General features: G+C 53.0%; 1 protein-coding gene and 1 pseudogene across 2 annotated transcripts; one reads left to right on the top strand and one right to left on the bottom strand.

Annotated features, from left to right (window-relative positions):
* Positions 1-949: 949 nt before the first annotated feature.
* On the bottom strand, positions 950-12,092 carry Rps6ka4 (ribosomal protein S6 kinase A4). 2 transcript variants are annotated; one of them, XM_048458112.3, is made up of 17 exons: positions 11,942-12,092; positions 11,783-11,854; positions 10,896-11,114; positions 10,687-10,802; positions 9,392-9,499; positions 9,091-9,171; positions 8,914-9,017; positions 8,660-8,810; positions 5,520-5,684; positions 4,029-4,157; positions 3,724-3,857; positions 3,542-3,635; positions 3,003-3,176; positions 2,724-2,918; positions 2,352-2,511; positions 2,030-2,193; positions 950-1,842 (listed from the first exon to the last, which is right to left on the bottom strand). In XM_048458112.3, exons 1-17 carry the CDS (start codon positions 11,994-11,996, stop codon positions 1,639-1,641), a joined length of 2,325 nt encoding a protein of 774 aa, XP_048314069.1. In that variant the 5' UTR covers positions 11,997-12,092; the 3' UTR covers positions 950-1,638. The 2 variants fall into 2 exon arrangements, with proteins under 2 accessions (XP_048314069.1, XP_048314070.1); XM_048458113.3 differs by having other exon boundaries at positions 11,829-11,854; positions 11,942-12,061.
* Positions 6,733-6,870, top strand: LOC125416020 (U6 spliceosomal RNA; annotated as a pseudogene).
* Positions 12,093-15,051: the final 2,959 nt, after the last annotated feature.

The raw sequence follows: 15,051 nt of genomic DNA, 5'->3' as shown, positions 1-15,051 counted from the left end.
TAGCTGGCAGGCCAGACCAGCTCTATCTGCAATTCAGTGAGTGAGATGGGGGGGTAATTGAGGAAGACTCTCAGCGTCAACCTTGGGTCCCTGCACCTGAACACATGCACATCCTCTGTGATATAAACAGGCATACATACATACACACACACACACACACACACAGGAAACAAAATGATGGACTGGGGAGGCAAATCAGTCAGTAAGGTACATCTAGTACAGGGGGAGAGGGGACATGAGTTGGGATCCCCAGAACCCATATAAAAAGCCAGGTATAGCCAGACAGTGTTGGTGCATGCCTTTAATCCCAGCACTCAGGGAGGCAGAGGCAGGTGGATCTCTGTGAGTTCGAGGCCAGTCTGGTCTACAGACTGAGTTCCAGTTCAGGCTCCAAAGCTACAGAGAAACCCTGTCTCGGAAAAAAAAAAAAAAAAAAAAAAAGCCAGGCATGGCATGGGTGTCTACATCCTCAACCTTACAGAAGAAAGAGACAGGTGGGTCCTGAAAGTTGATGACTAACCTGCCACACCCACCCAGTAGATCGATCTCAGATTCAGTGAGCAATACTGTCTCAAAAAATAAAGATGGAGGTTGACCAAGGTGGTACATGCCAGCATTCAGGAAACAGAGGCTGATGGATCTCTGTGAGTTTGAGGCCAGCCTGGTCTACAGAGCAAGTTCCAGGACAGGCTCCAAAGCTACAGAGAAACCCTGTCTTGAAAAACCAAAAGCAATAAATAAATATATAAATAAACATTAATTAATATTAAAAGATGGAGAGCAATCAAGGAGAGGCAGCCTACGTGGACCTCAGGACTCCACACACAAATATGCACACACAAGTGCACACCACACACACAGCTAAGTGACAAAGGATGGGGGTGACCTTTTTGACACCCCCAGCTCCAGACATCCCCACCATGAACACAGGCCACCGGTACCACACGCAGCACTGGATGGAGTTTTATTTTAAAGTCAAAGGCACAGCCTAGAGGGGCTGAGGCACTGACTGTGGATGCCCAGCCCAGACCCCCCAGGCTCCACTGGCAGCCAGAAGCAGCTGTGCCCATGGGGAATAGGTGAGTGAGAAAGGGGCTCCTCTTGTAGGGGAGCACCTACCTCCTTCCTTAGCCCCACTGGGGGAGAAGCCGGTGACGTAAGAGTGATGAATGTCAGAAATGCTCTAGAGATCCCCCAGGGTCTCTCTCCTGTTCCCAACACAGGTCTTTGGTGGACATAATTGCACATGGTCCATAAAGCAACATCATATTGACAGATATCCCTTCCCAGGAGCAAGGCCCCAGGGAAGCACAAGAGGGCGTCCTGATTTCTTCCCCACGGCATCTGAGCACTTAAGAATGGGATAGGATGCCCTTCCTTAGTGGAGTAGGCCCTGGGAGGGGGGCAAACCCCACTCTGCTCACAACACTTGCTTCCCTATGTCCCTAACTCTTATCTGGTAAGACATTTTTTTAAAAAATCTCTGCTTATAAAAATACTTCTGCTCTGTCTGGGACTGGGTGGGGAGGGGAGGGCAAGTCCTGGGAATCAGAGTGGGAACCGCTGGCACAAGTCTGGTGGCAGCACCGGGCTCCCGGGTCACAGCTCCTAAGGGGAAGGGGGGCACAGTGGCGGGAGCTAGGAGGGGGACAAGGGGCCGTTGGCTCGGCGGGGTGTCCCCTTGGTGGCAGGGGCTGGTAGGCGACCGGAGGAGGCAGGCACTGGGGAGCCGCGGCGGGAGGCAGCTGCTGCGCTCCGAAGCTTCTGCTTGCGTCTCTTGGCCAGAGGCGCATTCTCCACACTTTTCAGAAAGAAGCCCTCGCGCTTACCTCGGTTGAACGCCTGGGAAAGATGAGGATGAGTGTCCCCACCTGGCCTGGCTTGGGTTTGCTGATCCTCGTCTTGAAGTCTTGGAGCGCATCCCATAGTGCCCAGATCTACAGGCCCCAGGTCCCCAGCCTCTAGAGGTCAGGACCCCCTCCCTACCCACCAAAGGCCAGGCTCCGACTACCAGCGGTCTGCCCCTTACCATGAAAGTGGCGTTGAGCCCAGAGCGCACTGCTGGCCCAGAGGACTCCAGCACATCGGGCGTCCGAAGCGGAGGAGAAGAGCGCGCACTGCCGTCCTGAAGCCACGAGCTGCTTCGCAGCCCTTCCAGCTTCAGCCGCTTGGCGGGGTCCACTGTCAGTAGCCCTGGTGGCGAGGAAGGAACATGCTGGAAAGGACAACTCCCTCTGTTCCCGCACTTGCCCCTCAACTAAGACCTGATCAACGACTCGCTTGCTTCACACAAATACCACCCCACCCTACCCCACCCCTCAACCGTGCCCAAGCCCTCTCCAGCTCCGCACCTCGAACCAGCTCCTTGGCTTCCTCAGACACACCCTGCCAGGCTTCTCCGTCCAGTGAGAAGCGCCCTTCACGGATCTTGCACATGATCTCAGCTGCCTGGCTCTGCCCACCCTGGCCAGAGGACCCTTGGAAGGGAACCTGCCCTGACAGCATCATGTACTAGGAGTAGAGGAAGGAGTGAGACGGGTCCAAGATGCAAGACAAAGGCTGCATCCTCAACCCACCTACAGCATCACTGCCCTCTCCACTGTAGGAGAGTGATGGGCCCTCAATCCCAGTATCACAGAGACCCTGATTCGCATGCTGGCCTCAAAGACACTGCTACCGCCACTAACACACCTGGTCACCCCAGATACCTTCAAGAATCTTACCAAAATGACACCCAGGCTCCAAAGATCACAAGACTCATCGTAGCCTTGCTGTGCCAGTAGCTCTGGGGCTGCATACTGCAGCGTGAAGCAAGGCGTCTGCATGGGCCCCGCCGGGCTCTGAGGCCGCAGTCGCGCGAACCCAAAGTCGATGATCTTTACCGGCGCCTCGGGCGTGTCATCTGCGTACAAGATGTTCTACAGGAGGGAGGTGAGCGACAATCAGCGGCAGCTCGGCGCAGGTGTCAGGCAGTCCTGCCCAGTCGCCCGAGCCGCGCCCACCTCCGGCTTGAGGTCGCGATGCACCACGCCTGCCTCCTCGTGCATAAAGCTCACTGCCGACACCAGGCTACGCAGGATCTGGCTGGCCTCGGATTCGCTGAAGAGTCGTTTCTTTCGGATGCGCTCCAGCAGCTCCCCTCCTCGCAACAACTCCAGGACCAGGTAAGTGTGCAACTGTGGAAGGCGCAGCGGGTCACCGCCACCCCCTGCCGACCTCGGTATCTCCGGAGCCCTCATAGTCCACTCCTGAACACATGCACACGCGCGCGCGCGCGCATACACACACACACACACACACACACACACACACACACACAAACTGCTTTCCAGAACCTCCTTATCCCATTTTACTTTTTACTCCATGTCCTCTAAGCTCCGCCTCCTGAGCGTACTCCTTACATTCCATTCCTCCTCCATCCTCAGCAGTGCCCCACAGTCCTCAGGTCCTACGCCCCTCGTCCCTCAGATCCCACTTCTAGGGTCTCCCTCTTCGCTCCCGTCTCCCACTCCATAGGCCACACCTAACAAACGTCAGTCACCTGGTCATGAAGCACCTCATGCAAATTCACCACGTTAGGGTGTGACTGGCACAGGCGAAGGGCAGCCACCTCACGCTGTGTGTTCTCCTCCAGCCTAGGGACCAAGCAGGAGGGGTTACAGTGGCCTACCGGGCCCTCATCCCTAGGTCTCTCTGTGAGCCCTGCTCAAAGCCAGCTCCCACCTGCGGCTGAGGATCTTGACAGCGAATTCCTGGCCGCTCTGTCGCTGGCGACATCGCCGACACACGGAGAAGCTGCCCTGACCCAAAGCAGGCTCCCGAAGGTCCAACTCATACTGCTGGAAGAAGGGCGAGTCCTGGAGGCAACGGGGGCGGTCAGGTTCTCACTCCAGAGTTGGGTGGCCATGTCCATGGCTGATGGCCTCCAACCAAGTCATATCATCAGCAACGGGTAGAACCTGGTCAGAGTTCCCCAACCCAGAGAACTCCAACAAAGCCAATACCATCGCCATCTCAGGCCAGCCCACCTGCATCATGGCACTCCTGGCAACTGCTGCCCTGCCAGGCCTGTGTCCAGCACCAGGTGCCTCCAGCACATCTGTCATCACTGCATTGTTGTGGTCGAAGAGGATGGACGGGGCCACAAAAGAGTATCCCTGCAAGGAAGAATGTCAGGGTCGGCTGGCCGCCCATGGGGGCTGCTGTGCAAGTCAGTGAGGAGGGCTGAGCTCATCACAGAGAAGACCTCCACAAAGGGGCAGTAAGGAACTCTTACATCCGGGTGCGCACAGCCTGCGTGGACACATTTTATTTCACCTTGTTTTATAATCACAGGGCCATTGTCTATCCTCCTAGTGTGTGACACCCCACTTTTCTCATCACATGAAGTCCTCCACCCACAGAGTACCTAGCACAGCCTAGTGGCCCAGGATTGTACAGAAGGGCTGCACACACATTTAACTAAATTGAGCAGTATCTTTCGAGACAAGGTTTCTCTATGTAGCCTTAGCAATCCTGGAACTCACTCCGTAGACCAGGCTGGATCATAAAGTGTTGCTTTCACCCCCCCCCCAAGGGCTGGGATTAAAGGCATGCACCACCACCACCTGGCAAAAGCACTATTTTTTGATTTATTTATTCTGTAAGTGTGGGTGTTTTGCCTGCATGAATGCCTGTGCACCACATGCGTGCAATGCCCTCCGAGGCCAAAAGAGGATATCACATCCCCTAGAACTGGAGTCGTAGATGGTTGTAAACCACCATGTAGGTGCTGGGAATTGAACTCCTATCATCTGGAAGAACAGCAGTGCCCTTAAACATTGAGCAATCTCGTTAGACCCTAAAGCAGGGGTTCTCAACCTGTGGGTCATGACCCCTTTGGGGTAGAATGACCCATTCACAGAGGTTACCTAAGACCATCAGGAACATCAGATCTTTACATTACGACTCATAACAGTAGCAAAATTACAGTTATGAAGTAGCAATAAAAATAATTTTATCATTGGGGGGGTCATCACAACATGAGGGTCATAGCATTAGGAAGGTTGAAAAACACTGCCCTAAAGCAATTTTTTATATAACAAGGAGATGGTGGAATGGAAAGGAAATGAAAAGCCAGGCCTGGAGGTGCAGACCTATATCTCAGCTACTTAGGGGTCTGAAGCAGGGAGAAAGTTCAAGGACAGCGTGAGCAACTCGTCAATGCCATGTCAAAATAAAAAGCGAGAGGGGGCTAATGGCGTGGCTTTGTGGCAGAACACTCACTAATACAAGTAAGGCCCTATGCTTAATCCCCGGCATATAGAGGGGGAACAGGGGTCGGAGAGACGGCTCAGCAGCTAAGCACACTGACTACTCTTCCTGAGGACAACTTCAGGCACCCCCTAGGAAGTGGGACGGTCTGTGAAGATGTGTCCTCAGCATGACCCGGGGACTGTGCAGTAACTTTGCCCGCAGAACTGAAGCAGGCAGTAGTGTCCTGCATCTCCTTCATCGGGGTCTGGTGAGTTCCCATTCACCTGAAAGATCCTAGAGTCCCCAGGTGGAGGGCTGCCAGCAGGGGAGTAGACAGGCTCCAGCCGAGTGAATTCCTCTGCAAAATTACCCACGTCCAGCTCTGAGCGAATCTGCGGCCGGAATGGGGCTGGGATCTTCCTGGCAGCCAAAGCAGCCCAATCCAGACCCTGGGGAGGAAGGGTCAGGGGTAAGAGGTGAGAACATGTCTGAATCACTCTGATTAGGGCCTTTCAGGCTGTGTTTAGCCTTGAATGACTGACCTGAGTTACTCCATTTTGAGTCTAACTGCAGAGAAAGATTTGGCTTTACATCTTGTTGATATAAGAAAGCATCTGTCATCTGCCAGCACAGCCAGAGGCACATGCTGATAAATATTTGTATCTGATAAGTGAGGACACCTGAAAATATACCTGTCTAGGAGCCAGGACATAGCTCAGGGTAGAGAGTGCTGCCCAAGATGTGCACAAAGCCCTAGGTCCAACCCTATCCTAGGACTGGGGAGATGAAGGCAGGAGGATCAGAAATGCAAGGTCCTCCTCAGCTACGTAGGGAGTTTGAGACCCTGGCGGGATATGAAAAAAATCAGTCACATGAACATATCACATTTAAAGGAAGTCCCTCACCTGGGACTATGAAAAGAAAGAAAGATCCCACGACCCAAATGCGGCTGGTCTGCTAAAAAGTCACGGGGTCATAGGCAACAACCTCATCCAGGAAAACTGTCCCGGCAGAAGACAGGCTCCCTCACAGCCTCTCCTGCAGTGACATTCAGCAAACTTCAGACTGGGCCCAGAAACCACCTGTTGCCTGGCCCTGCATCTGCTCTGTGCCTTCAGGACAACCTCAGCAGTAGCCTCTTTAACCCTTTCTTAGTCTTTCTACAGCCTTAATACTAGTATATCGTGTGGCATGTGGACCAGTGATTGGAGAGCTGATATTCATAATTCAGACAGGACTAAAAGGTAGGTGAGATGGCTCCAGAGGTGAAGGCACTTGCCACCAAGCCTGACAACCTGAGCTCACCCCCCAGGACACACACAGTGGCAGGAGAAAGCCAACAAACTGTCCTCTTGCCTCCACATGCATGTCCTGTCTTTTGATTTATTGAGACAAGGTCCTCTACACAGCCCTGACTGTCCTGGAACTCACTGTGTAGACCAGGCTGGCCTTGAACTCACCACTACACCCAGTGCAAAAATAAGTTTTAAAAAAAGAGTGCTCGCTTCGGTAGCACATCTACTAAAATTGGAACTCTACAGAGATGATCAGCATAGCCCCTGAACTCTACAGAGATGATCAGCATGGCCCCTGAGCTAGGATGGCATGCAAATTTGCGAAGCATTTCATATTTAAAAAAAAATTAGACTGAAAGAACCTGTGGATGCCAGGTGGTGGTGGTGCATGCCTTTAATGCTAGCACTCAGGAGGCAGAGGTAGGTGGATCTCTGTGAGCTCGAGGCCAGCCTGGTCCACAGAGCCAGTTCCAGGACCGCCAGGACTACCAAGTGGAACTGGACTACCTGACAGTCACCGACCAATCACACTGATGCAGCTTGTGAGCTTATTGTCCCACAGTAAATTCTGACATTGTGGAGAGATGCAAAGGAGTCCACGTTTTCCATGTGTTGCTGATGTAGTGTACAATAAGAGGTCAGAGGACAAGATGTGGAGACCCCACTTTCCTCCATCTACCCTTGCTGGGCAACTACCCAAGGGCAAAGGTTCTGACCTTGAAGTAGGAGCCTCCCTGCCCCACTGTCTCCCCTTGCTCTTAGAGAGCTTTCACTTGCCACACTGGAAGTCCCTGAACTTGCAGTGACAGTGACATCAAACACAAACAAGCTGGACCTGGAGAGAAGACTCAGTGGGCAAGAGCTCGGCTGCTGCTCGTCCAGAGGATCCAGGTTCAATCCCCAGCATCCACAGAGCAGCTCACAGGGTCTGTAACTCCAGTTTGATGCCTTCTGCCCTCCACAGACACTACACACACATCTTGCACAGATAAGTAAAAATAAACAAATATTCCTGAATAAAAAACACTTTTCTTTGAATTTTCCACTTCTGGGAGTGAGCACCTACCCTTTTATGTAGGTCTAGACTAATGTGCCAGAGCTAACTAATCTCTACCCAGCATCCATCCTCCCTATTTTTTTTAGCACCATAATTTTAACGTAACCAAGATGCACCATCTTATAAACACTTCCTTTAGCTGGCTGTGCCCAATAGCTTGCAAGCAAATGCTGTTAGGTGGAGCCTTGGGAAGTACCTGGAAGGAAAGGTACCAGTAGCTTTCAGATGCCCTCCCTCCTCCTGCTTCTTGCCTGGGAAGCAGTCTAGATAGCAAGAGCTTCAGCAGCCCTTTAGAGTCACAAAGCAACCCTGGGATTGGGTGCCACATACTAAGAATAGAGAAACAAACAAACAAAAAAAAAGCTTCAATTCTCAAAGACAACTTCTTTCTCCCCATCACCTACCCACCCACTGTATGTACACATATATGTGTGTATGTGTGTGGTCAGGTTTGTGTGTGTGTGTGTGTGTGTGTGTGTGTGTGTGGTGTGTACAGGAGCCTCCAAAGAGCTTTCCAAAGAAAGAGAAGGAAGGGAACACCCCTTCCAAGTGTCATGCCTCAAAGACCTCTGCAGAATGACAGGTGAGTGTTCTCCCAGCATCTAGTCTGAGTTTGGTGGTGTTTCAGAAATTCTCTGAAGGAAGTAGACCCTGCTCATCTGCATCTTGGGCTCCACTCTTGCCCACACCCTGCCTGGGAGAGGAAGACTCTGGTCTGAGAGCAACCCAGGAGGCCCTCCTTGGCTGGGATCCCAGCAGGGAGGCAGGGAATACCCACAAATGGATGCTCTTGCTGCCGTATCAGACAGATGCCAACTAGGATGCCTACATGTACACAGAAGAAGGCAAAAGCTAGGAACCCATGCAGTGAGGTCTAAGGTGAAGGTTCTGTGCCAGTTCCTGCATTCTCAGGGAGCTGCCCGGTGAGGGTGGCCTGAGAACAGCGGGGTCTCCACACTCTGCTCTTTGACCTCTTATTGTATGCAACATCAGAAAAACATGGATACAATTATGCTACCCACGCTGCAGCCCAGGTGGAGGATATGAGAGGCGGTCATAGGTTAAAACTCACCTGAAAAAAGGGGTGGCTCTTGACTTCCTGCGCACCCTGGGGACCCGCACCCAACCTCTTCTTAGGGTCTTTGCACAGCAGCCTCTGTAGCAGGTCCTGTGCCACAGGCCCGATCCGGAGGGGGAAGGGAGGGGAGCACTTCAAGATCCGTCTGGGAGGATGGGTGGGGGTGTCAGGGGCAGCAAGCCCCCTCCCAGCCCAGCCCAGGCATGCCATATAGCCCTCAGCTGCCCTCCATGACCCGTACAACATACCGAGACACCTCGGCCTGAGTGTTCTTCTCTCCCTCCAGTGTGAAGGGCGAGGCCCCTGTCAGCAGCTCGAAGAGCAGGATACCCAGGCTCCACCAGTCCACAGCCTATGGGGGCAGGCCCAGAATGAAGGCCCTGTGCACGCAACCTCACCCCGCCACCTTTACCCGAATAACCCACCTTGCCATGTCCAGCCTTGCTTCGGATGATTTCGGGGGCCATGTACTCGATTGTGCCACAGAAGGAGAAGGTCCGCTCTTTCTGAGAAGCCGAGAGGACCCATGTGGATACCTCAACCTCTCCCGTGCCCCAAAGGTCCTAAAGGCTTAGTGTACAATTTGCTCTCAGCTTTAGATGATCCCGGGGAAACAGTGGGAACCTCTCTACCCGTCCACTCTGCAGCCCTCAGGGTGCTGATGCAGAGGGAGCAGGACAAAGGCCTGGCTGGCAGCAGCATGGACCAAGCTCCCCATCCTCTCACCTCCTCCGTCAGAAACTCCTTGCTCAGTCCAAAGTCTGTGAGGACGATATGACCTTCCGAGTCAAGCAAGACATTCTCTAGCTTCAGGTCACGGTAGATGATGCCCAGCTGACAGGAACAAAAGGGACATTGAGTGTTCCCTTGATAGACACCCTACACAGCCACAGCTCTGCGGGTTCCCACGTGGGATAAAGAGGCATCTTGAAGATCTTTAGCCTGCAGGGTAATCTCCAAGAGAGGCCTAAACCCGGGCAGAGTTCACTATTAGAAAAGCCACTGGACCCAGGCCTGTAAGCTCACACCTGTCATCCTACTACGTAGGGGAAATGGCAAGAGGTCAGCCTAGACTAGTCAGCAATTAGCCAGAGGGCTGGGCTACAGAGTGAGACCCTGTCTAAAACAAAACCAAACCAACCAAAAGAGAAAAAAGAAGAAACGGCTAAGGCTGGGTGTGATCTGTCAGTGGAGGGCTTCTCTAGCGGAGGCCCTGAGTTGGATCCCCGGCAACACACAAAACTGGGCTTTTGTGAGAAAGAGGAGGCAGGATCAGAAGTTCAAGGTCAGGGGCTGGAGAGATGGCTCAGAGGTGAGGAGCATTGACTGTTCTTCCAGAGATACTGAGTTCAATTCCCAGCAACCATATGGTAGCTCATGACCATCCATAATGAGACCTGGTACCCTCTTCTGACCTACAGGCATACATGCAGACAGAATGCTGTATACATAATAAATAAATAAATCTTTTTTAAAAAAAAAAAGTTCAAGGTCATTCTTGACTACATAGGGAGTTCAAGGCCAGCTCTGGCAACAGGAGATGCTGGGAGGCGGGGAGTTAAATAAGATGGCTCAGCAGAGAACATACTTGCTTGACAAGCTGAGTTTGACCCCCAGAACCCATGTAAAGGTGGAAGTAGAGAATTAATCTCACCCACACACATGCTGTGACACATATGCACCTATACACATCGCACATGCAATAAAAAAATTAAATAAACAACAAAAAAAGAAAGGCATAGAAAGGGGCCACTGACGTTATAAAGAGAAAAGGCCCTGTGGCCAAGGTCTCCAAGAGGAGTGGAATGAACAAAAAGCCCCATTTCAAAGGCCTTGGGGACTGAGGTCTGAGGTCACCACTTGAGGAAGTCCGGTGAAGATAAGCCTGAGTTCCTGTTTAGAGGAAAGCCCCTTCCAGAAGGAGACCCTACCAGGAGGTGCTGGCCATCCCCGAAACAGGAAGCCCCTCATCAGGATCAGGGCAGTCCCCAGAGAGCAGCCAGAAGCCAGGACCCTCTTACCTTGTGCAGGTGTTCCAGGGCCAGCACAATCTCACCCCCGTACACTCGCACCTCAGCCTCCTTGAAGTACTGGCGCTGATAGAGGTGAGTGAACATTTCACCACCGCTCACATAGTCTAGGGGTGCAGGAGAGGTTGAGATGTTCCCCTATAAGGTGGCCTAACCTAACTCCCGTCCCCCTCCAAAGCCAGGATGTAACAGGCCCTCACCCAGGATGAGGTGCAGCTTGGCATCCGTCTGGAAGGCGTAGTGCAGTGTAACCAGGAAGGGTGCCTGGCGCACCAGCTCCAGCACCGAGCGTTCGGTGCGGGTATGCTCCTGTGTCTTGGCGCGCTGCACCAACGCCGCCTTGCGAAGCACCTTCATGGCATAGAGCTTGCCCGCATCGTGCCCACCCGCCTTCCGCACCAGGAACACCTTCCCATAGGCTGTAGGAGTAGCAAGCAAGCGGATGGAAGGTGGGCTGTAAATGTGAGGGCGGTGCAGACTGGTGGGAAGAGGGGTGCAGGGGTGCAAAAGGCTGACAGAGCCTTCTAAGGAAAAGGTGAGCACCTCCCTGGAGGGTGCTAAGTTAAGCCTAAGAAGAAATGTGCAGTGCAAACTAGCCTGGGGAGCTTGCAACTCCAGAAGGCCTGCGGGGCGGAGAGGGGGCGGGGCACGTGCAAACCTGGGATGAGCAGAGAGCTGAGAAAGGAGGAAAAGGCTGGCACCGGAGGCAGAGGCGCGCTCCCAAACAGCGGAGGGATGTGCAAACCCGGACTGGGGGATTTGCAAAATACAAGAGTGGGGCTCTCAAGGGGAGAAGGGGAGAAGCTATACAAAGCTCTTGGGAAGGAGTCAAACCCCAAAGAGACGAGGAAATCGCGGCAGGGGGGCATGCACGCACAGGACTTTGCAGAGAGAAGTGATGCCAACGTGGACGCCCTACAAGTGGGCATGGAACCCTGGTACGGTAGGGCGGGGCGGGAAAGGGGAGCTGTGCCGGGAAAGGGTGGGGGGACCTCCCCAAAGCCAGGCCCAGGCCCAGGCGGGTGAGCGGGCAGAAGGCCCAAAGCACCATGCCAGGGGCACTGGCTCAGTGAACGCGGTTCCTCACCTCCCGTGCCCAGCACCTTGAGCAGCGCGAAGTTCTCCACGCTCACCTTCTCCTCATGCCCAGTCAGGTTGGCTGCGGGCACAGGGGGGCGAATGAGCTCAGCGGGTCGCTGACTCTTGCCACCCGTCCGGGGCAGCCGCTTCGGGATCCCGCACCCACCTTCAGTGATCTGCAACTCCACGGCGCAGCCCTCGTCCTCATCTTCGTCTCCCATGGCGGGCGGGTCTCTGGGGCCCGCGCGGCTGGGGCTCCGGGCGGCGCCGGTTACATGGCGGCTCCGGCCGGGGCGGGTGCTTCCTGGTGCCGCCTCCAGGGCCGAGCGGGCGCCGGCACCGCCTCCCGGCTCCCCGCCCCGCGCGTCCTGAGTCAGGCGGCTGGAACGTGACGGAGCGGGGCTGTGGGTGGGCAGCTAGAATGGGTGGCAGGGTCTCCCCAGCCCCGGGACCGGCGAGAGTCGTGCAGGGTCTTTGGATGACACCTGGCCTCTGCTGGGGTAAGCAAGCCTCCAAGCCAGGTGTCTGCCCAGAAGGACGTGGAGGGCACCGGAGGTTTATGTCTCATGATTTTGGGAGAGCTGCCCACCCAGGCTCATAGAGCCCTCCCTCCCACGTGGCAGCCATGCTTCTTCTGCTCCTTTTAGTCACTTGAAACAAATCATAGCCCACCTCCTTCCTTAGGACCACACCTTAACCTCAGCAAATACAGCAGAGATCTTTATATTCCCCGGGACACAGGAGTCCTAGGCTATTGATGCTGGGCAGGCAATGGGTGGGAGGGGTCTTGAGAGTACGCTTCGAAGACAGGAAGCCACTTTTCATGGGTAAAGGTACTTTTGCCCCAAAGGAGACCGTCTGAATTGGATGCCTGGTTCCCACAGGGTAGAAGGAGAGAACTGACTTCCACAAGTTGTCCTTAGATTTATATGCCTCACCTACATACAATACAAGCAAAGGACATAATATAAAATAAATGTAATTTCAAAAAAATTAAAGAGGGAGCCTGCAGGGCTGATTACTCAAGGACCCAGCTCCACCTTTCCCAGGGTGCCCCACCCTCCCTGGGCAGCCTCAGGTGCCCTGACTCACATCCTGCCACCCAGCCTAATTGTCCCTGTACTAGTTTGCTGAGATAAAACACTCTGACCAAAAGCAACTTGGGGAAGGGAGAGCTATTTGGTTTACAGGTTATAGTTCATACTCAGAACTCAAGGCTGGAACCTGGAGACAGGAACTGAAGCAGAGACCATGAAGGAACCCTGCTTACTCGCTTGCATCCCTTCCCCTGATCAGCTAGCCCACCTATCAAGGGATGTGCCACCCACAGAGGACTGGGCCCGCCTACATCAATTAGCAACCAAGAAAATGCCTCTGAAGACATGCCCATAGGCCCATCTGATGGAGGCAATTCCTCGGCTATGAGGTTCCCTCTTCCTAGGTGTCAAGCTTGACAAGCGAACTATGATATTCCACCCCTTGTCAACTGTGGCACCCAAGCACATCTCTGTTTAAGCATAACCTTTCCTTTCTTGTTTGTTCCCAAGATCTCATGTCAATATCACAATATGAAAAACAGTCCAGCCGGACAATGGTGCACACCTTTAATGTCAGCGCTCAGGAGGCCGAGGCAGGCAGATCTCTATGTTCCAGGACAGCCTGGTCTACAGAGCAGGATGGAGAAACCCTGTCTCAAAAACAAACAAACAAACAAACAAACAAACAAAAAATTACAGTACCTTGATAGTCGAAGTTATCTTTTTAAAAAAATATATCCAGTCTCTTAAATGTGGGTTGTTGTAAAATCAAAATAGTTACATACTTTCTTATTTCAAAAGGGAAGAACCATACGGGCAGTGGTGGCACACACCTTTAATCCCAGCACTGGGGAGGCAGAGGCAGGTGGATCTCTGTGAATTCAAGGCCAACCTAGTCTACAAGAACTAGCTCCAGGACAGGCTCCAAAGCTACAGAGAAACCCTGTCTTGAAAAACCAGAAAGAAAAAAAAAAGGGAAGAATCAGGACACAGATCAGATCAAGCAAAGTCCAACATCCAGTAGAGCTATCAAAGCCTGCATCTTAGGGTCCAGCATTTGTGGCCTGCCGTCTGCAGCACACACTGCTCATCCTGCAGGCTAAAATCAGCTCCTTTCCACAGCTGCTGCTGTCCTCGGCACACATCTCACACTCACGTCTCCAGTACCCTGAGGTTTCCACTGTGACTGAGACTGCACCTTCATCCGTGGCCTCCTGGCCTACCCTGCCACATGGTACCAGACCTCAGCTGCTCCCCATGACACTTTAGTGCCTTCAAAACCAATACCACGTGGAAGACACACGGTTTTCCAAGTTCTGTTGAGAGCTTGAGATGCAGCCTGGGCCCCTACTAGGCCACGGCTTCTGTGTGGTGACCCTGAGAAACTCTTCCCAGAAGACTTTGCCTCTGATGTTTTCAGCCCTAGCTAACAAACATCCATTGCTCCAATAGAGCAAAGGTTTCACTTCCACTGTCTGCGTTGCTCTCAACCGTCTTCCGAGTCCCCACAACAGGTCTCTAAGCTGAGCACTCGGCAGCTTTTCCTGCACAAAGTTCCAAAATCCTCTGCCTTCGTCCCATAAGGCAGCCCAAGGCATAAAAGCCAGATGGCCAGATCCATCACAGCCGCACCCCACATTCCAGGTTGTTATTATTAGTTTGCTTCTCTGTTCTATGACAAAAACACCTTGGAAAAGAGGGGGTGTATCTGGCTTACAGGTTTCTGTCCTCCTGTAATGGAAGCCAGGGCAGGAACGCAGAGGTAGGAACTGAGGTAGAGCAGTGGAGGAACCCTGCTTGTTGGCTTGCTCCCTCTGACTTGCTCGGCTAGCTCTTATTTTCTTTAAGGTTTATTTTTATTATTTTTAATTACATGTCATGTGTATGTCTACGTGTGGGTATGTGCACGTGAGTAGGTACCCAAGAAGGCCAGAAGCATTCCCTAGAGCTGGGGTAATAGACAGCTGTGAGCTGCCCAGTGTGGTAGTGGGAACTGAACTTGTATCTTCCAGAAGACCAGCATGTGCTCTTAACCATTGAGCCATCTCTCTAGCCCCTCTGCTAGCTTTTTTATATAGCCCAGGCTCACCTGCCTTGGAATGTGTCACCGGTGCACTGGGCCCTCCTGCATCAGCAAGCAATCAGGAAAATGCCTTCATAGACATGCCCATAAACCAATCTAATGGCGGCAATTCCTCAGTAGAGTTTCCTCTTTCCAGGTGTCAGGTGGACAACTGGA

This window comes from Myodes glareolus, chromosome 7, assembly GCF_982192425.1.
Source record: "Myodes glareolus chromosome 7, mMyoGla1.1, whole genome shotgun sequence".
NCBI lineage: Eukaryota > Metazoa > Chordata > Mammalia > Rodentia > Cricetidae > Myodes > Myodes glareolus.
The sequence above is the reverse complement of the archived record's forward strand: the minus strand, read 5'-3'. Positions and strand labels throughout refer to the sequence as shown.